Below are 22329 nucleotides of genomic sequence, written 5' to 3'. Positions count from 1 at the left end.
CGTCACGTGACGAACATGATTTGAAGTTCACGTGACGTCACCGGAGTGCGGTAGATTTTTTTTTTTAACAAACTATTGCAATTTTAACAAACAAATTTACAAAATGCAGTGACTGAACAGAAGGTATTGTATAAAAGTGGAAGGGTGGGGGGAGAGGAAGAAAGAAAAGGCGGTAGATGCACCTTAAACTGCACCCTGTTCAGAGTGTCGCTCTCAACTAGTGGCGCTTAGAGTGTGCTTAAACTGGTGCCGTCTGCCACTGAATTCGAAAGAAGTAGAAGTCACTTCAGAGCAGTGTTGCCAGATGTACGATAATTATCGTATTTGTACGATAGTTTTGCCCTCTGTACGATGTACGATCAATAATGGGAAAAAATCCAAAATGTACGATAATTTCAGTTGGTTGCACAAACAGGCATCTCTCTGACACCCATTGCACTCAGGCGGCATCAAAGATACACCACACACAGGGCTGCTGCTTGCTTTGGCCGGTGTTGTGCCAGATTCTTTGAAAGCCCACCCCCTCTCCATAGAAAGTAATGAGTTCCCAATTCTCGGCCCTGCCCCTCCCTCCCTGGGCCCGAGACAACTGACCTGTAATGTGGACTGTTTTGGCTGCAGATGCGCACATACGTAGCTTAGCCCACCCCCGTCACCATTGGAAATAAAAAAAACCCGCTAAAATAGCTACGTTGCATGCGTTTTGTTTGTGTACGATAATTTCTCCCAAAATACGATAATTTTGAGGTTTTGGTACGATAGTTGCATATTTCCAATCTGGCAACACTGCTTCAGAGGACGTATTGACCGCATGTGCTGCTCAGGTAAAAAAACGAAGTGTCTACTCAACGAGCCGGGATGGGCGATCAGCCTGAGCAGTGTTAAAGGACGAGCCAAGCTTAATGTTAAAGGACGAGCCAAGCTTGCCGTATAGCCACTGATTATTAAACTAGGTCCCAGGCTCGGTGAATAGCCTGCGCTAAGCTAATGGACGAGCCCGGCTTGTTGTATAGCGGTCGCCAAAAAAAGTGACTTTCCTCGAGCTTTAAATGACTGACGGTAATATTACATTCTGTCCGTTGTCGAAGGTGCAGTCATAAAACAAGAGTTGCTGTGGTTGAAGGGCTAACTTTATTTAGCCATGTTTGCATGTTAATTTACTCCTCCAAACACAGGCTGGTAGAAAAACAAGCGGATTATTCAGTTGTGAAGTGATTGAAAGATGGTTTTCTGCCCCCTTTTGTGGTAAAACAACAGACATTAAGGGGTTTTGTGCTTCTTTTTTTTTTTTTTTTTGTGGAAGTGTGTTGGTGCCAGTTGTGAGCGGTCATTTTGTACTTAAGTAGTATTTGACTTGTTTTTATCGTGCTCTTCTAACAGAATATTTGGAGTCAAGAAAGTACGGTTGCCCAGTCCCGGATCACCTTTTTAAAAGCCATAATGCAACTGAATGTCCATTAATTGTGTATTGTTGTATTGGGTATCTAGATGTTATTTAGCTGAAAAACTCAGGATGGGGTAGCGCTTCTACGTAAAGCGTGAAGCCACATTGTGTGGTGCAAACATTTGCCAGAAACGGATCAATTTTCCCGGTTCCGGATCACGACACTGCGTCACTTTGGGATCATTCCTGGCATCTGGCTGGAGCCCTTGTAATGCAGAATGATAACACACTGTGCCCGAGAATGTGTTTTGAACACAAAATGATAGAAATTATACTGTAAGAATTTACTGAGTTTCGAAAGGCGCCGTTATACGTTTTTTACGAGCAAAAAATGAAGTGTGGAGGTGAGATTTCTTCTGAATTAAAAAGTAAAAGCCCCCACATTCATGTCCATTCGTGATGTTGAGATGATCCCCAAAGTCCACATGACTCACAACTACAGACACGAGGCTGCTGCTTCAGTGATCCACAAGACACAGGGATGTTTTGATTCCTCTGCTGATCTGCTGATCCGGTGTTGTGCCAGATTCAGCACCCCTGCCGTGAAATGCACCCCCTTCGCGGGAACGCGCATTTGAACCTCGTCGCCTTTAAACTCACATTTAATAGCACAGATGCACAGTTTGCGCAAACATGTTCACAAATCCTTATGATTTTTATTGTATGTCACGTTGTCTCCAGATATGTGGGAGTGAACAGAATATGTTCACATTTACGAGCACTAATTGTCTGCTTTTGTTTAGTCGAAACGAAGCGTCTCTATTTTCATGTTTATTTCATGACGTTTCATCACACAATGGTTTTAGTGTTTATTTGTTTAAATTATTTTAATTTTATTCATTGACGTTATAAATGAATATGCAGCTTGAATCACTGTGGAATGTTTAAGAACTCTGTTGAAATTAGCGTCCATTCCTATTGTCTGTATATGTATTATGTCTGTATATAATATATTAATTTATTCAGAGTATCCTCACCATCATCAGAATTATTATAAAAATATAATCAAAACAATGGTTGTCATTCCATGTTACTTAATGTCCAAATACAACACAAAAGTGAAAAAGTGTATTTTTGGAAGTATGTCAGATATATTTTCTGTCTAACTAATTACATGGAAATTGTTTTATTGGCGTCCCCGAATTAAATATTCCAGAGTTCGGGGAGGCTATGGAGGAGGACTATCGGTCGGCCTCGAAGAGATTCTGGCAAACCGTCCGACGCCTCAGGAGGCGGAAGCAGCTCTCCACCGGCACTGTTTACGGTGCGGGTGGGGAGCTGTTGACCCTGACTGAGGATGTTGTTGGGCGGTGGAAGGAGTACTTTGAGGATCTCCTCAATCCCATCGTCATGTCTTCCGAAGAGGAAGCAGAGACGGGGGACCCAGAGGCGGACTCATCCATTACCCAGGCAGAAGTCACCGAGGTGGTTAGAAAGCTCCTCGGTGGCAAGGCTCCTGGGGTGGATGAAATCCGTCCTGAGTACCTTAAGTTTCTGGATGTTGTGGGACTGTCTTGGCTGACATGCCTCTGCAACATCGCGTGGCAATCGGGGACAGTGCCTCTGGATTGGCAGACCGGGGTGGTGGTCCCTCTGTTTAAGAAGGGGGACCGGAGGGTGTGTTCTAACTATAGGGGGATCACACTCCTCAGCCTCCGCGGTAAGGTCTATTCCAGAGTACTGAAGAGGAGAATTCGACCGATGGTCGAATCTCGGATTCTGGAGGAGCAGTGTGGTGTTCGTCCTGGTCGCAGCTCACTGGACCAGCTCTACACGCTCCATCGGGTGCTCGAGGGTTCATGGGAGTTCGCCCAACCTGTCCACATGTGTTTTGTGGATCTGGAGAAGGCGTTCGACTGTGTCCATCGGGGCGCCCTGTGGGGAGTGCTCCGGGAATACGGGGTGCGGGGTCCTTTGCTAAGGGCTATCTGGTCCCTGTACAACCGCAGCAGGAGCTTGGTTCGCATTGCCGGTAGTAAGTCAAACCTGTTTCCAGTGCACGTTGGCCTCCTCCAGAGCTGCCTTTTGTCACCGGTTCTGTTCATTATTTTTATGGACAGAATTTCTAGGCGCAGCCAGGGTGTAGAGGGGGTCTGGTTTGGGAACCACAGAATCTCGTCTCTGCTGTTTGCGGACGATGTGGTTCTGTTGGCTTTGTCAAATCAGGACCTTCAGCATGCACTGGGGCGGTTTGCAGCCGAGTGTGAGGCGTCCGGGATGAAGATCAGCACCTCCAAATCCGAGGCCATGGTTCTCGACCGGAAAAAGGTGCTTTGCCCTCTTCAGGTTGGTGGCGTGTCCTTGCTTCAAGTGGAGGAGTTTAAGTATCTCGGTGTCTTGTTCACAAGTGAGGGACGGATGGAGCGTGAGATCGATAGACGGATCGGTGCAGCGTCTGCAGTGATGCGGTCGCTGTATCGGACTGTCGTGGTGAAGAGAGAGCTGAGTAGGGGGGCAAAGCTCTCGATTTACCGATCGATCTACATTCCGATCCTCACCTATGGTCATGAGATTTGGCTCATGACCGAAAGAACGAGATCGCTTGTACAAGCGGCCGAGATGAGTTTCCTCCACAGGGTGGCTGGGCGCTCCCTTAGAGATAGGGTGAGGAGCTCGGTCACTCGGGAGGAGCTCAGAGTCGAGCTGCTGCTCCTCCACATCGAAAGGAGTCAGTTGAGGTGGCTCGGGCATCTTTTCCGGATGCCCCCTGGACACCTCGCTGGAGAGGTGTTCCGGGCATGTCCCATTGGGAGGAGGCCCCGGGGAAGACCCAGGACACGCTGGAAGGATAACATCTCTCGGCTGGCTTGGGAACGCCTTGGGGTTCCCCCGGAGGAGCTGGGGGAGGTGTGTGTGGATCGGGAGGTCTGGGCGGTTTTGCTTGGCCTCCTCTGTAAAATTGACCATGGATTTTAGTATCCTTAAAGTATATAAAACTGTTGTGTGGGCTGCTGAAGAGGAGGTACTGCTGGCCCACCACCACCAGAGGGCGCCCTGCCTGAAGTGTGGGCTTCAGGCATGAGAGGGCGCTGCCGCCTTTCAGGAACAGCTGAGGTGACAGCTGCCACTCATCAACTATGACAGCTGTCACCAATCTCCTGGTCATCAACCACACACACAAAAGCCGGACGACATCTCCACCTCGTCGCCGAGATATCGTTTGCCTTTGGAGGTAAAACTCTCAGCCGTGTTCAGTAGGTGCTACTGGTATTATTATTGTGTTCCTGTTTTGGAGGTGGAGGTGTCTTACCCATCATTAAGGAACTGTCGCTGCTTGTATTTGCTGGGTGTACACACACCCACACATAACTGTTTCTGCTTCCTGCCAGCAGTACCAGATCCGACAGCCAGAGACGGTGGCCACCTGGGGACTCGGAACTTGGCGGCTCCAGTATTCTCCGGGTTCGGTGGCAGTGGAAATTGTGTGGGATCCGGCTCTTCTCTGGACAGACGTCTTCTATCCTCGAGCCTGCCCACACGTCACCTTTGTACATTTGACTCTGTCCAAATTCTGTATTTGTCTGTATTTCGTTGTGCATGCTTCACAACAGTAAAGTGTTATATTTTTGGCTCATCTATTGTCCGTTCATTTACGCCCCCTGTTGTGGGTCCGTGTCATTACACTTTCACAACACTGCCACCTTAAAAGCCTGTGGTACATAGCCAACTAATAAAGATAGATTGATCATATTTAAGATCGAAGCATTAATTAATGGTAGGGCTTCCTTGAGCAGCCTGGTAGGAATGGGGTCTAATAGACATGTTGATGGTTTGGAGGAAGTAACTAATGAAAATAACTCGGAACAATCGGAGAGAAAGAGTCTAACCAAATACCGGCATCACTGAAAGCAGCCAAAGATAACGATACATCTTTGGGATGGTTATGAGTAATTTTTTCTCTAATAGTTAAAATTTTATTAGCAAAGAAAGTCATGAAGTCATTACTGGTTAAAGTTAAAGGAATACTCAGCTCAATAGAGCTCTGACTCTTTGTCAGCCTGGCTACAGTGCTGAAAAGAAACCTGGGGTTGTTCTTATTTTCTTCATTTAGTGATGAGTAGTAAGATGTCCTAGCTTTACGGAGGGCTTTTTTATAGAGCAACAGACTCTTTTTCCAGGCTAAGAGAAGATCTTCTAAATTAGTGAGACGCCATTTCCTCTCCAACTTACGGGTTATCTGCTTTAAGCTGCGAGTTTGTGAGTTATACCATGGAGTCAGGCACTTCTGATTTAAAGCTCTCTTTTTCAGAGGAGCTACAGCATCCAAAGTTGTCTTCAGTGAGGATGTAAAACTATTGACGAGATACTCTATCTCACAGAGTTTAGGTAGCTACTCTGCACTGTGTTGGTATATGGCATTAGAGAACATAAAGAAGGAATCATATCCTTAAACGTAGTTACAGCGCTTTCTGAAAGACTTCTAGTGTAATGAAACTTATTCCCCACTGCTGGGTAGTCCATCAGAGTAAATGTAAATGTTATTAAGAAATGATCAGACAGAAGGGAGTTTTCAGGGAATACTGTTAAGTCTTCAGTTTCCATACCATAATTCAGAACAAGATCTAAGATATGATTAAAGTGGTGGGTGGACTCATTTACATTTTGAGCAAAGCCAATTGAGTCTAATAATAGATTAAATGCAGTGCTGAGGCTGTCATTCTCAGCATCTGTGTGGATGTTAAAATCGCCCACTATAATTATCTGAGCTAACCACTAAGTCAGACAAAAGGTCTGAAAATTCATAGAGTAACTCACAGTAAGTAAGAGTCAAGCTTTCAAATGAATTAAAGCTCTGTCTGGGTTTTTGATTAATTAATAAGCTGGAATGGAAGATTGCTGCTAATCCTCCGCCTCGGCCCGTGCTGCGAGCATTCTGGCAGTTAGTGTGACTCGGGGGGTGTTGACTCATTTAAACTAACATATTCATCCTGCTGTAACCAGGTTTCTGTAAGGCAGAATAAATCAATATGTTGATCAATTATTATATCATTTACTAACAGGGACTTAGAAGAGAGAGACCTAATGTTTAATAGACCACATTTAACTGTTTTAGTCTGTGGTGCAGTTGAAGGTGCTATATTATTTTTTCTTTTTGAATTTTTATGCTTAAATAGATTTTTGCTGGTTATTGGTGGTCTGGGAGCAGGCACCGTCTCTACGGGGATGGGGTAATGAGGGGATGGCAGGGGGAGAGAAGCTGCAGAGAGGTGTGTAAGACTAGGTGTGTGTGTGTAAACATGGAATGACAACCATTGTTTTGATTACATTTTTATAATAATAATAATTCTGATGATGATGAGGATGCTCTGAATAAATTAATATATACAGACATAATACATATACAGACAATAGGAATGGACGCTAATTTCAACAGAGTCCTTAAACATTCCACAGTGATTCAAGCTGCATATTCATTTATAACGTCAATGAATAAAATTAAAATCATTTAAACAAATAAACACTAAAACAAACACCATCGTGTAATGAAACATCATGAAATAAACATGAAAATAGAGACACTTTGTTTCAACTAAACAAAAGCAGCCAATTAGTGCTCGTAAATGTGAACATATTCTGTTCACTCCCACATATCTGGAGACAACGTGACAGAATAAAAATCAAACTGATTTGGGAACATGTTTGTTTGCACAAACTGTGTATCTGTGCTGTTAAATGTGAGTTTAAAGGCGACGGGGTTCAAATGCGCGTTCCCGCGAAGGGGGTGCATTTCACGGCAGGGGTGCTGAATCTGGCACAACACCGGTCGAGCTTGTGGTCATTTGCAGACAGCCAGCAGAAGGCAGAAAAGTGCTTCCACCCAAATATACTTCAAATGATGTCAAATCACATCAAATCATAGTTTTACCAAAATCATATTAATATACGAGGTCTATTAGAAAAGTATCCGACCTTATTTAAAAAAACAAAAAACATATGGATTTGAATCACGTGTGCTTGCGTGAGCCAACCTTGAACCTTCATGCGCATGCGTGATTTTTTTTCACGCCTGTCGGTTGCGTCATTCGCCTGTGAGCAGGCTTTGAGTGAGGAGTGGTCCACCCCCTCGGCGGATTTTCATTGTCAGGGAAATGGCTGAGAGACTGCTGCTTTGCTTGATCAAATTTTTTTTAGAAACTGTGAGGCACATCCATGTGGACACCATTCGAGAAATTCAGGTGGTTTTTGGTGAAAATTTTATGGGCTTCAAAGACATTAAGGGATGTTACTGTCGCTTTAAGGACGGCCCACAGCAGCTGTGGGGCGCGCCGCGCTCCAGCTGCCATCGACAGGCTGAACGACCATTTCATTTCTAAACGAATCGCTCTGTGGATCTGTGACCATCGTGTGCACTTCCTCTGGTTATCACAAGAGCTGGACATCACCCATTTTCCTGCAGATTTCACTTTTAACAAGAGATTTTGTCACGGAAAGCCGAGCGGACGCTTCGCGCGTCATGATGGATTCGCTGCTGGACCGACACAAAACCACCTCCATTTTGGTCTCACAGGACGGCTTTGAGATGGCGTTCAGACAGCTGTCGGTGGTTTTTCAGTCGAGTGATTATCCAAGAAATTGTGGACGAGCCTGGACATGCCAGAACATGTTCTGTGACGCTTCATCACAGCGTTGCTTTGCACGTCGCGGCACCACCGTGATGCGCGGAATTCCTCCGCACATCTGTCTCAATTTGCCGAAAAAGTGCTGATGTCTGCGTCTTTTCACAGTTCCTGTGCTAGTCCAGACGACGTCCCGGATAAAACACAGCGTCCAGTTTGGAAATGAATGGCACATTCCACTGTTACGAGGAGTTTTTGTCATGGAAAGGAGCGGACGCATCACAACGGCAAGCGACACAAAGAACGCCTCCGTTTCGGAGTGCCAGAAGGACAAGCTGGGACATGTCCACTTCTCCACAATTTCTCTGAAACTCACTCGACTGGTAAGCACTGAAAGGCATGTCCCAGCTTGTCCAAAGCAACGCCGTGATGAAGCGTCACAGAACATGTTCTGGCATGTCCAGGCTCGTCCACAATTTTTTGGATAATCACTCGACTGAAAAACCACCGACAGCTGTCTGAACGCCATCTCAAAGCCGTCCTGTGAGACCAAAACGGAGGTGGTTTTGTGTCGGTCCAGCAGCGAATCCATCATGACGCACGAAGCGTCCGCTCAGCTTTCCATGACAAAATCTCTTGTTAAAAGTGAAATCTGCAGGAAAATGGGTGATGTCCAGCTCTTGTGATAACCAGAGAAAGTGCACGATGGTCACGGATCCACAGAGCGATCCGTTTAGAAATGAAATGGTCGTTCAGCCTGTCGATGGCAGCTGGAGCGCGGCGCGCCCCACAGCTGCTGAGGGCGTCCTTAAAGCGACAGTAACATCCCTTAATGTCTTTGAAGCCCATAAAATTTTCACCAAAAACCACCTGAATTTCTCGAATGGTGTCCACATGGATGTGCCTCACAGTTTCTAAAAAAAGCAAAGCGGCAGTCTCTCAGCCATTTCCCTGACAATGAAAATCCGCCGAGGGGGTGGACCACTCCTCACTCAAAGCCTGCTCACAGGCAAATGACTCAACCGACAGGCGTGAAAAAAATCACGCATGCGCATGAAGGTTCAAGGTTGGCTCACGCAAGCACACGTGATTCAAATCCATATGTTTTTTTGTTTTTTTTTAAATAAGGTCGGATACTTTTCTAATAGACCTCGTATGTTTCATAACATAACATGGGTGGTAATCAGTTTAATTTTTTATGGAATGCCCCTTTAAGATAACTAAAATTTGTCAATTTGGTACTAATAACAAAAAAAAATAATGTCAGTGGGTGTATTGAACCTATTTTGAATGGTTCTGATACTTGAGGTATCAAGTTTATGTTGTGTAATGGAAACAATGAATCATAAAAAATGATTTTAATAAATTAGCCATAGTGTACTCTAAAATGTCTCTGTCTTCTTTGCTTTTGTATTCTGATTTTCTTTATATTCACAAAAAACATACTTATGCAGTTGTTATATTTAATTAATGTGCTTGATGTAAAAGAGGCCAATTATGATCAATTTTGATGTCATAACCATTTTGAAGTTGGATAAAGTTAATCAATAGACCCATCTTATCTGACATAATTGTATTTTCATAGCTAAGACTGGCATAATGGTCTATGTAAGCTGTCTTATTGGTTTTCTTGTGCAAGAAAACATATAATTAGACACCAAAATTGTCATAATCGGACCATCATAACAGATTTTATGAATTTGACCCTTCACGAAAACTGTGTTGACCTTTCTACATTTTCGGTCATTGTGACGTAACACAAGGTCAAAAATAGGTCAAACTATATATATTTTTTTAACTCTACTCGTCAAGACGAGTAATTTGATATGCATATCAAAAGGATTGGACCATTTTTTAATTTTGACCCAAAAATGGGGGGTTTTGGCCCAAAAATGCCCAAAAAATGATTTTTATTTTTGGAATCGCCCCTGATGTGAAACCTTACTATATAAGGACTTGATCTAGCATAGATGCCTGCTTGTAACAAAAAAAAAAATGCTGAAAAAAAATTTTTTGGAAGCACTTTTCTGCCTTCTGCTGGCTGGCTGTTGTAGACAAAACATCAATCTTTCCATTGGTACCAAGTATTAGCTTATTCATGCTGATTACAAGAAACGGCGGTGCAAAAACTACAGCAGTGATCTGGAACTGGGCAAGTGACTGTACTTATTTTTTCTGAGAGTCCACTAAAACCAAAACACCACTTCTTGCAAGTTGCAACACTATCCTGCACTAATTTTGAAAAATAAGAGATGTGCCAGACATTTGAAAAACTTTAAAAACATCTGCCTAACATTAGCTGAAAGACAACAGATGTTTCAGGCTTATTTTTCAGCTTAGGCCAGGATGCAGTCATCTTGTGCAAGTGAAAGACAGCTGCACTTTTTACTCCGACCTTTACAGTGACACAATTAAACATGTGAGACAGTGAGACAGTTTGACTTTTTAGAACATGATACTAGTGTTTCCACAATACAGAGGTACATCATATACGAAAGGACATCTTGTGACAAAAAATGATGAGTTCATGTAGTTTGGTGAGTTTGTCATTATTTTGATTCAAAATGATGCAGTATTTTGTGAGGGATCTACATAAAGCTGAGTATCATCCCATTTGCCATCTGTACTCTGTGACAAAGCACAGCACGAGGTTGCAGTATATCAACATTAAGAATTTGGTAGACTTCAATCTGTTACCATCATACATTACTAATAATTATTAAGTCATTCCACTTAAACGATAAAATGACCTTTGTACATCACAGAAAGCCCCGCGAAAAAATAGCTGCCAAATCCAGACCAACATATCGCAAATGTGTTAAAGTAAATTACTTTTTTTTTGGTCACCAGTTCTCCTTTACTTACAGGCGATAGTGGTTTCTGATTGCAGAGGACAGAACAACATGCTTTTTAGGAAACTTTTAACAGGCTTTGAAGGATTACGCCTGTTCATCCAGGCCCGAGGCGTCAGCTAGATCTGAGGCTAACAGCGGCTACGTCCGAGGCTAGCAGCGGCTACATCCGAGGCTAGCAGCGGCTACATCCGAGGCTAGCAGCGGAGGCATCGGTGGAGGCGGTTCATCCAGGCCGAGGCATCGGTGGCGGCGATACATCCAGGCCCGAGGCGTCGGCTACATCCGAGGTTAACAGCGGCTACGTCCGAGGCTAGCAGCGGAGGCATCGGTGGAGGCGGTTCATTCAGGCCCGAGGCATCGGTGGCGGCGATACATCCAGGCCCGAGGCGTCGGCTACATCCGCGGCTAGCAGCGGCTACATCCAGGGCTGGCGGCGGCTACGACCGTGGCTGGGGCGGCTGTGAACGAGGTTAGCAACGGGGAGGTTGGGGTGCGGCTACCGGACCTGTGGTGGTGGAGGCTACTGGTGAGAATTGTTTTTGTAATCAATAGTGGCCATACTGAGCCACGACAGTCGGCATGGCACCACCCAGGAAAACAGATAAACTCGAGGAAGATATAGAGGAGATAAAGACCTCATTAAACCATATATCAAAAGACATGTCTAATCTAGACAAACTGATGGTGGAAATTAAAGAACTCCAAAATCTGGTTAAAGAGAAGGACAAGATCATTAAGAAACTTGAGCAACGTGTAGATTAACTTGAACAATTTACTAGAAAAGATGACGTTATAATATCTGGACTAGAAACAAGGCATCGGACATATGCAAGGGTGGTGGATTCTGGTGTAGCCAGTGGGGAGGATGCACCACCTGAAGAAAGACAATCATTGGAACAACAAGTTACAAACTTTTTATATCAAAAAGGTGTTGTCATCCATCAAGATACAATATCAGACTGTTATACTATTCCAACTAAAGATAGAAAAAATAAACTATCTAACATTGTTATACAATTTACAAGCAGAAAATATAAATATGAGTTATTAAGACAGGCAAAGAATTTGAAAGGAACGAGTGTCTATATAAATGAGCATCTAACAAAAAAAAATGCAGATATTGCTAGGGAAGCAAGACTACTAAGAAAACAGAAACATATTGTTGCTACATGGGTCTGGAATTGTAGGGTGTGGATTAGAGTGAAAGAAGGAACAAACGGTATACAAATCAAAAACATGGAGGACCTTACGAAATACAGACCTGAATAGACAATCAAATATAACATCTGTTGGTAATTGGACCAACAAAAAAATCAGATCAAACATGGAAACAGAGGATAAAATATATGACATAGACACTAATATTGATGAAAGTATATTTGACTTAAAAACGATTGGTTGTGAGTATTATACAGTAGAACAGCTGAATAGTGAAAAAATTGCAGAAGATACCCTGTCACTCATACATATAAACAGTCGAAGCTTGTATTGTAAAATGTCACAAATAAAAGATTATTTAAATCAGTTTAAAAATAGATTTAGTAATGTTGCAATCACTGAATCTTGGCTTAAAGATGATCTCATGGATGAAGTTCAAATGGAGGGATATGAGCTGTATTTTGTAAACAGAAGATATAAAAAAGGCGGTGGTATTGCTCTGTATACAAAAACAGATCTGATGTGTACAATTGTTGAAGAAATGACAATTATGAATGATGTCATAGAAATTGTAACAGTGGAACTTGTACATGAAACATCTAAGAATATTTTAGTTAGTTGTGTATACAGAGCACCAGATTCTTGTGTTGTGAAATTTACAGATAAAATAATTGAATTATTCCATCAAATTAAAAACAAAACACTTTTTATGTGTGGGGACTTTAATATTAACATAGAAAGCTCCAGCTGCCAAAGATCAAGTGATTTTGTGAATACAATGTATAGTTTGGGGTTATTCCCCTTGATAACAAAACCAACCAGAATTACATCGCAAAGTGCAACGGTAATTGATAATATATTTACAAACAGAACAGATGAAATTATCAAGAATGGGATCTTCATGACAGATATTAGCGACCATTTACCAATTTTTTCAATATTTAAATATAAAAATAGGTACAACAAAAAAACTGATATAAACTTTAAAAGAGATAAGTCAGTAAAAGCCTTAGAGGCATTAAAATATGACCTTAAAAATCAAAACTGGGAAGAAGTTTATGTCAGTGATGTTAATGTAGCATATAACTCATTTATGAAAATATTGATGAAATCATACAATAAAAATTGTAAATTAATTGAAATTAGTAAGAAAAGAGTAAATAAACCATGGCTGACAAAGGGAATAAAAAATGCTTGTGCAAAGAAAAACTATTTGTACAGGTGCTTTTTAAAATTGCAAACAAAGGAATCAGAACATAAATACAAAAAATATAAAAATAAACTATTAACAATAATTAGGAAACAAAAAAAAGATTATTACAGTGAAAAACTAAATAAGAGTAAAGATAATATGAGGGTAACATGGGGAATTATAAAAAGTGTGATTGATAGTGATGGAACGAAAGAAACTATTCCAAATTACTTTGTTAAGGAAAATAAAGAGATATATGATATAAAAGAAGTTGCAAATGGGTTTAATGATTATTTTTCAAATGTAGGGTCAAGTCTGGTGGGAAATAAACCAATAATAGAAGATAAATTATGTACATTGGTAAATACGGTCAATAGTATTTTCCTGGACAATGTGGAAAAAGATGAAATAATAAATATTGTAAAAAACTGTGTAAGCAAAAGATCAACTGACCATGAAGATTTAGACATGATGACTGTAAAAAGTATAATAGAAATTGTTATTGAACCATTTACTTATATTTGTAATCTGTCTCTGTCAACTGGGGTTTTTCCAGATGAAATGAAAATTGCTAAGGTAGTCCCATTATATAAAAATGGAGACAAACATAATTTTTCTAATTACAGGCCAGTATCATTGCTTCCACAGTTTTCTAAAATTATGGAAAAAGTTTTTGTAACAAGATTGGATAAATTTATTGAGAAACATATTTTAAATAATGCTCAGTATGGATTCAGAACAAAACATTCGACAGCTATGGCAATTATGGAACTAATAGAGAAAATATCAACAACAATAGATAATAAGGATTATTTTGTAAGTATTTTTATTGACCTGAAAAAGGCTTTTGATGTTATAGACCACTCAAGATTGCTCCACAAGTTACAACAATATGGAATAAGAGGTGTTGCACATCAGTGGGTAAAAAGCTACTTAGAAAATAGAAAACAGTTTGTTCAGATAAATAATACCAAATCAGAATTGTGTAACATTATTTATGGAGTACCACAAGGATCGGTACTTGGACCCAAACTGTTTATTTTGTATATCAATGATTTTGTGAATGTATCCAATGTGCTTGGCAGCATTTTATTTGCTGATGATACAACGCTGTTTTACTCTGGATCAGATATACAGGAAGTAGCACAAGTGATAAATACAGAGTTGGAAAAAGTTAAACATTGGTTTGATATAAACAGATTGTCACTAAATATTAATAAGACAAATTTCATATTGTTTAATGATAGAGCGAAAGAAAATAATGTGTCATTACAAATAGATGGAATGGATATACAAAGGGTAAAAGAAATGAAATTTTTAGGAGTCATGATTGATGAAGATCTTACATGGAAGTCACACATAAATTACATAAAAGGAAAATAGCGAAAGCCATTGCTGTTTTGCATAAAGTAAAATATTCATTAAATAGTTATGGTTTATTAACATTGTACAATTCATTGATTGTCCCATATTTAACTTACTGTGTAGAAATCTGGGGATCAACATATACAACCTATATACAACCTTTATTTATTTTGCAGAAAAGAGCTTTAAAAGTGATTAGTAACAGTGGTTTTAGAGATTCATCTAATCCATTGTTTATTAAGTATAGGGTACTTAAATTTCATGATTTAGTTGATTTGAAAATATTACAAACGATGTACCAAGTTAATAAAAATACTTTACCAACAAACATTCAAAATATGTTTGAAAAAAGAGTAAGTAGTTATAAATTGAAAGGAATAGAAGTCTTTAAAAAAACAAGATTTAGAACCAAAGTAAAGGAAAGGAGTATTGCAGTAAATGGTGTCAAATTATGGAACAATCTTAATAAAGAAATTAAAGAATTAAGGTCGCTTAAATTATTTAAAAAACATATTAAATTAGATGTATTAAGTAAGTATGAAACTATGAAGTAAGTCAGTGGGCTGCAAGAAAGTCAAAAAAAAAAAAAAAAAGTAAACTGTTAATAATGTTTGGAGTGTCTTAAGTTTAAATGTAACCTGTCAGTGATGTAATCTATTAATTAATGGTCATAATTATGAAATGGGTCAGTGGTATGTGACAAGTTAAAGAAATGCAATCTGTTAAATAATGTTGACTATGATGCTGTATATTGAAAGATTGTATTGTTAAAAGGGGCAGAAATCATAAGACTTGTTCTTCTTTCTGCTCCTTTTCATTCTGGTATTGTGGTGCTTTTGTTTTTTGCTTTTCTGTTTTTCTTTTAAATGAATGAAATAAATATTAAAGAAAAGAAAAACACAGTATGTTGTCAATATAAGTATGATCTTAACCCACTGTTGCCAAAAAACTTTCTAAAAATAAACATATTTGCTCAGTAAAAACTGCAAACTACAGTTTGTAAAATATGAACATGACTACAGTTTGTCTTTTAAGTTGTACAGAAATAAGTGTACATTTTTACCTTTTTTTTTTTTTAAGAGTATAGGTTTCTTATAAGATGGTAGAGGCATATACTACTTTTGTGATTTTTGTGAGCCTGTGTATTTTTTATTTATTTGTGATTGCAGAAATGAATGACAAGAAGCAAACGTTTCTACGTACAGCCATCACTGAGGTCTTGCCTGACCTTCCAGATGAGACACAAGATATTCTAGAAGAGATCTTAGAATCCATTGGGGTGGAGACATGTGATGATTTTCACTTTAAGGAAGAGGATTTGCTGACAGCACTGAGGCCAATTCATGTCCGGAAAGCTCTTGTCGCTTGGAACAAGAGATGTGAGTTTGTTATTGCTGCAAACTCCACAAAGTGTCCTGCAAAGAAAATCACCTGTGAATATAGAAACATCTTTTTGTTGTTGTTTCTTTTTTGTTTTTCAGGGGAGACCCCGGAAAGTAACAATTCATCTGTTGGCACCTCACCAAGACCTCCTTCTCCATCTTTACTGTTTCTTTCACCCAGTACTTCATCCTTGACCTCTTCAACAAGCTACCAAAGCCCTGTGAGTGACTGCATGGACAGTTTTATGATACCATGGGAGAATTTCCCAGAGGAACTCATGCAGTCATTGGAGAGAGGAAAACGACCAAGTCCTCGCCTGAGAAGGGAGATGGTCCGGATTGTGGTCCATGAAATGATGCAAAAAACTATTTGCATAAGTACAAGACACTGTATTGATGTAGCTAAAAAGATGGTGGCAAAATATCCAAAGTCTCTGCAGGACATAATAGGAGATGTGATTGGGCATGGATATCACTCTCTAGTGAAGCAATTGCAAAATAGGATAGACAATGCAAAGCGATCTACAATCCCAAAAATAAGAAAACGAACACATCGCCCTGGTGATTCTGACACAGGTGATGTCCCCTCCAGAGCAAAGAGTGGCAATACAGGACACCTATGGGTGCATCAACTGGGATTTGAAATTTCTTCCTCGTGGAGAAACCTCAGAAAGTCAGGATTTAAAAAAAGAACAACTGAACAGGATGTTTCAACAAACAGATGCAAATCCAGAGGAGATCAAGCATCTAATGAAGTTGACTTTCTACGCACAGCATAAGCAAGTCAATCAGGGAAAAAATATTAACTGGCTCCTGGAAGAGTGCCCCTTTTGGTTCAGAGAAGTTGGCATGGCAGTGCACTTCAAGGAGCTCACGGGTGTTGAGCTTCAAGAAATTTTCGCACGGAATGTTGATCTGAAAGGAAAGCGGCTCCTGGACTACATGAGCACTGTTGCTGTGATGAAGAACAAGACGTTCCAGCAGGCTGTGACAAAGGTTAAAGTGATGAGGGGGGAGATGAGTGGTTGCTCTGAAGATCTTAAAGAGATTCTGCTGATTCTGCTGGCCTACTTTGATGAGAAAGAGAATGTGATGTTCTGCTACATGGAGGACACATGCCTGAAAGGAAAGGTGCACATGGACCAAGTTCAAATGACTCCAACCATTATTGTGTGTGGTGAGTTTACTTTCCCCCAGTCTTGCTTTTATTTTTCTATTATTTCTTCCTTTTTTGTTTCTTATGTATATTTGTACACTTATTCATATTGCATATAATGTGAAAGGTACTTGAAGATGAGGGTAGTGTAATCAGCCTTCAGAGGTTTTTCTCTACAGTCTCCTCATTCATTTGTGAAATGTTTCAGCAAGACAAGTCCAGATATTTTTTTTTCTAAATTGTGTGTTCTGCTGTTTCTACTTTTTTTTTCTTTCTTTTTTCTAGGACAATCCTGCTTTTCTGCAAAACGATTCATGCTGAGTATAGACAGGCAGATCGTACACGATAACATCCCCTCCTTCTTCTCTGCATTGTGGATGATGTTTGGGAGTTAGTATTGCTTTAACATCCATTACCCATGCAAGCTGGCGTCAACCCTGGAGTTTCTGCAGAGGTGTGTATTAATGCATTGGCTTTCGCACCATTTTCACTTACTCAACTAAATTGCTTTTACTTTGAGTGGCTTCAAAGGTGCGGTTTAACCATGGGTATATACTCTGCAAACCATTAGCATTTCTAGCTGTTTAATTACAAGTCTAAAAGAAATGTGAGGAGTTCATCATCAGACTTTATCTCTTCATTGTCAAAATCTGTTTCCAGAAAGGGAAAGCCATGCCAATGTTTGCTTTAGTTCAGCCTCTATGCTTTGGATCATCAAACACATTTTAATGAGATGATAGCCGACGACTTTTATTTCCTTATTGGATAATGTGTTCTCACACAGCTTCCATCTGTCTAGTGGTACAAAGTTGTATTTCAGGAAGGACTATATGATGCCTGACTGGTTAGATCTCAGCCACATAATGAATAGAAACAACTTCATCACTACTCTACACCTCTTTTTTTCCCTTTAAATGTTTAGTTGATTTTGGATGTATAAAACAACATTAGTTGCAGACTATCCTTTTTAAAATAAGGACTTGATAGAAAATTCTAACCGACGTAAAGCGTTCTGTTATCAATTAAACTACTTTGTTATTAATGCAGTTTGTTTTGTTTTTTTCTTTTATTTCTCCAGGTGTTTTTTCTCCATCAACCCAGAGAGGGGCACAAAGGTGGAGAAAACCCACACATCCCGTCTGAACGTCAATCCCAGAGTCCTAACATTGATCCAGGAACTCTGATTATGAGTGGCAGGGTGTCTGAGTATGGACAGTAAGACTGGGTGCATTTAACAAAATGCCCTACTCTGCTATTTTCTCCCCAGTTCTTGGGGGAGAGGAAAGTGAAAGATAAATACGCTGGTAAAAATGACAAAAATGTTAGTTGGTATGCAGTAGTCGGTGAGTTTTACTGCTTTTGCGTTTTGTCATACCTCCATCTTAATCTGAAAAGATTTTTGAAGATACAGTAGACAGTTGTTCTAAATCAGGGACGGGCAACTCCAGTTCTGAGTTCCACTGTCCTGGAAGTTTTTTTTAGATGTCTCCCTGCTCCAACACACCTGGTTTAAACTAATGTGTTGTCATCAGGTTCAACAGAAGCTTGATAACCCATTAATTTGATCCAGGTGTGTTGGAGTAGGGAGACATCTAGAACAGGAGTTGTCCGTCATTGTTCCAAGTGGTTTTATAAGAAAATACAGGGATAAATACAAGGGTGTTTAAAATTCCTTTAATGTTTGCACCATACATAATGTAAATATGTCAGAAAGACAGATTTTATCTTGTGCTGTTAACTGTGGTTAAAAATAACATGTTGAAAGGCAGTTATTGTATTTTTTTTATTCTTGTAGTACAGTAACTCAAAGTATATTTGCAGTCAGTTTTTACTTTATTACTATTTGTGTAAACTGAGTTACATTTTCACATTTGTGGTATAAGTGAAACACTTAAGAATGCGCTCTGTCTAGCTGTGATAAGGACATCTGTAACAGCTAATGCAGTCCACTTAAATCTTGAAATTAAATAGATCATTAAAGCATTTAATGTCTAAATTGTAACAAAAGGTTCAAAAGACAGTTTATTCATTTTTTTAAGTATAATTTACAGAAAAATTCAGTATAGATGACAGTCTTATGAGGTTTTTACAAAGAAATAGTGTTGTTTATTCGACAGTTATATTAAATGGGATACATTGTAAAATAAATGACAATTATGTGTAAATATTCCAGAAAAAATTAATAACAGCATGGCCATTCTAATTCAACAGGAAAGGACCACTATAATTACAGTTTTAAGATGGATTTTTTTTTTTTTTTTTTTTGGGGGGGGGGGGTGGTTGTGAAATGAGCTTAAACTGTAAAATTTACATATTTTATGTAAAACCATTTACATATTTGCTGTAATTTTTACAGAATTCCCCTGGCAATCACAGCTGCCAGAGTTTTTCTGTAAAAAACATTATTTATTTATTTTTACACTGCAGTCACAACTATGGACAATTTAAAGTTTCCAATTCATCTAATCTGCATGTGGGAGGAGGCCAGAGCATGTTTGCATGTTCTCTCCAAACACGGGGAAAACATGCAAACTCCACATAGAAAGGCGACAGGTGGGAATCGAACCCATGACCTTCTTGCTGTGAGGCAACAGTGCTAACCACTAAGCCAGCACAGTGGCTTAGTGGTTAGCACTGTTGCCCTGCTGCTGCTACTGTAAAAATATATGACTAATGTTGAAATGCATATTTAAGAGTTTTTAACAAGACATTACTGCTATATGTAATAATCTTCACATTCTGCATACAGTTAGTTAAGTTACCAGCACCACACATCAGCGAAAACATCTGACAAGTTCATTGAGCACAAAAGATAACGTTGGCCTAGCTCCACTGCAGTACAGGCTAGGGATGGGTCGACTAGCGTAATAGTCGAATGCAACTAGCTAACATCCGACAAGTTGACTGGTGTGTTTTTTTTTAAGTCAACTAGTTGAAAGCCATTTTTAAAGTTAATTTAACCCTTAAAAGAATAGACCTGCTGGAGCTGCCACCACTCCCTTCACTCAGTGAAGAAAGTGTGTGAACCTTGGCAGGTGAGTTAGTCAGCTCAAACGGGTTGTCTATGCCCAGTAAATGCATGCAAGTATTGTTTTCATACTATTGCTGCTTTTTCTATTTGTGATTTTGTGTGTGTAGTTGTTACAATTGAGTTTCACCATGAAGATTTGAAATTGGCTTAAATCTTTCAATGTCAAATTTAGTCGTTGACTAATGATTTTCATTAGTTGTCCCAACCCTAGTGTAGGCTAAGTAGTTGATGACTCAAATTACTGAGGTAATCTTGTGGAAAATGTTTTTCCCCCAGAACTATGAGTTTTTTTTATGTCTGTCTTTAAGCATATGTTAACGTTCTGAATGCCAAATGTATTTCCTCATGCACCCGGTTTTCGTGGGGTTAACTGAACTCTGTGAACTGAGGGAGTGACTCCAGCGTCAGTCTTAACTGACTTTGAAGTGAGTTCCCACTAAGTGCATGGGGGTTTAGGGCTGTCCCAGTGTCAAATCATGAAGTCCAAGAGAGCTTTCGTAGTCATTTTGAACCCTTTATACTCAATGTAAGTAGGTGTCGGACTCCATACCAGATCTGTGCCGCCTGCCAGCTCGTTTTACACATGCGCGAAACATTGGAAGGCCAACCACAACAGTTCAGTGTGTTATGTTAATGCAGTATGGACCAAGTCTGTTTTGTTAAGAAATATTATGACAAAGTAGTACGTTATTGCCAGTCTAAAACTGTGTGCATGCGCAGAGCTCCATACATGCACAGAACAGATCTGTTTTAAAAAAGGAAGTGTAAAAAAGGTAAATAGGTTGTTCATCATTCATTCATTAATTTAATATACCCAATTATTCCAATTAAGGGTCGCGAGGGGGCTGGAGCGTATCCCAGGGGTTACTGGGCCAGAGCCGGGGTACACTCTGGATAGGCCGCAATTCTTATCCCAGGGCTGCATACAGACAAAAACATTCACACTCTCACTCACGTCTACAGTCAACTGAAAGATTTCAGTTCACTAACCTGTCCTCTGCATCTACCACTGTCCAAGGTTGGGTAGGATTACTTTGAAATAATACATGTGGATTACATGTATGTATGTACATACATTTGGATTACTTGTAATTTGATTACTTTTGGATTACATTTCAAAGTAATCCTACCCAACCTTGCCACTGTCACACCAACCACCTGCATCGTCTCCCTCAGCGCAACCCTAAACCACCTATTTGGCCTCCCTCTGATCCTATTCCTGGTGTTGCCATCTTCAGAACCCTAATCTCACAGTTACATTTATGTATGTTAGTTTCATATAACTGCAACAGTCTGGCGTCTTGCCCGGGTGTACCCGCCTCACACCCTATGACTGCTGGGATAGGCTCCAGCTCTCCGTGACCCTTAAATGGAGCAAGCGGGTATAAGAAATGGATGGATGGATAGTTTTGTATAAGATTTCCACCCGTTTGGATGATATTTTTAATATAACCAAATTCATGAACCTAAAATGAGGTTTTGAGCATAAATGAAACAGGAGTGAGATTTAGGTATAGTAGACTACTATAAACTCATTGTGGTTTAAATGGATAACCAGATTGATATATTTCTTATATATACAGTCTTTCAAATTTATATGAAACAGTTTAATAGATAAATATGCCTGAAATTGTTTGTTAAAAGTGCAATCCAAATGGATGAAAATGTTGGCAACATTAAGATAATGTGCTGTGTCCCATCCTATTTACATCATTTTGAGACTTTGCATGCAAACACCTTCCAAGGAAATGCATTTAAAAGTACCGCCTTTGGGATTTTTAAGATTTAAATAATAAAAATAACTTTCTTTGGCATCACTATAATTTTATTTATTAGCCTTTAAATATGGGATTCGTAATGTGACATTGCCATTATGATCAGAATTTATGCTGTCTGGAAAAATGTCATAAATTTAATAATAAATTTAATAATTATTTCCCCTGAAGCGGAAAATTTCAGACGACCGGCCTTGAACTATTTGCCAGTGACCCATACAGTCTGTGGTAGCGGCCATAGCGACCTTATAGATCATGTGGGGGGGTTTCCTGACTTGTGAGAGGGGTGCTGGGAAGCACACAGCATCAGCCAATCAGAGTAGGGAAGCATGCTGATGTAGCAGGATGGATGACCTTAATGATGTTCAGCTGGTGGATTGAGTGCAGCTGGTTGTGGCAGAGGAGTGTTTGTAT

The 22329-nt window shown here is 39.9% G+C and overlaps 1 protein-coding gene and 1 long non-coding RNA gene across 4 annotated transcripts; both read left to right on the top strand.

The window, feature by feature from the left end:
* Nucleotides 1-125: 125 nt before the first annotated feature.
* Nucleotides 126-22043, top strand: LOC117517023. The gene is made up of 3 exons (XR_004562620.1): nucleotides 126-136; nucleotides 11690-11693; nucleotides 21902-22043. It is a non-coding gene; the product is annotated as an uncharacterized LOC117517023 (long non-coding RNA).
* On the top strand, nucleotides 15362-18592 carry LOC117517016. Of its 3 annotated transcripts, XR_004562616.1 has the most exons (4): nucleotides 15362-15950; nucleotides 16053-17130; nucleotides 17395-17563; nucleotides 18188-18592. XR_004562616.1 is itself a non-coding variant. In XM_034177927.1 (2 exons), the coding sequence occupies exons 1-2, from the start codon at nucleotides 16533-16535 to the stop codon at nucleotides 17502-17504; spliced, it is 708 nt and encodes a 235-aa protein (XP_034033818.1). In that variant the 5' UTR covers nucleotides 15362-16532; the 3' UTR covers nucleotides 17505-17827. The 3 variants fall into 3 exon arrangements, 1 of the variants encoding a protein (XP_034033818.1); XR_004562617.1 differs by having other exon boundaries at nucleotides 15362-17130; XM_034177927.1 differs by lacking the exon at nucleotides 18188-18592 and having other exon boundaries at nucleotides 15362-17130; nucleotides 17395-17827.
* Nucleotides 22044-22329: the final 286 nt, after the last annotated feature.

This window comes from Thalassophryne amazonica, chromosome 9, assembly GCF_902500255.1.
Source record: "Thalassophryne amazonica chromosome 9, fThaAma1.1, whole genome shotgun sequence".
NCBI classification, from domain to species: Eukaryota; Metazoa; Chordata; class Actinopteri; order Batrachoidiformes; family Batrachoididae; genus Thalassophryne; species Thalassophryne amazonica.
Note: the sequence above shows the minus strand (reverse complement) of the source record. Positions and strands in the feature narration are given on the sequence as shown.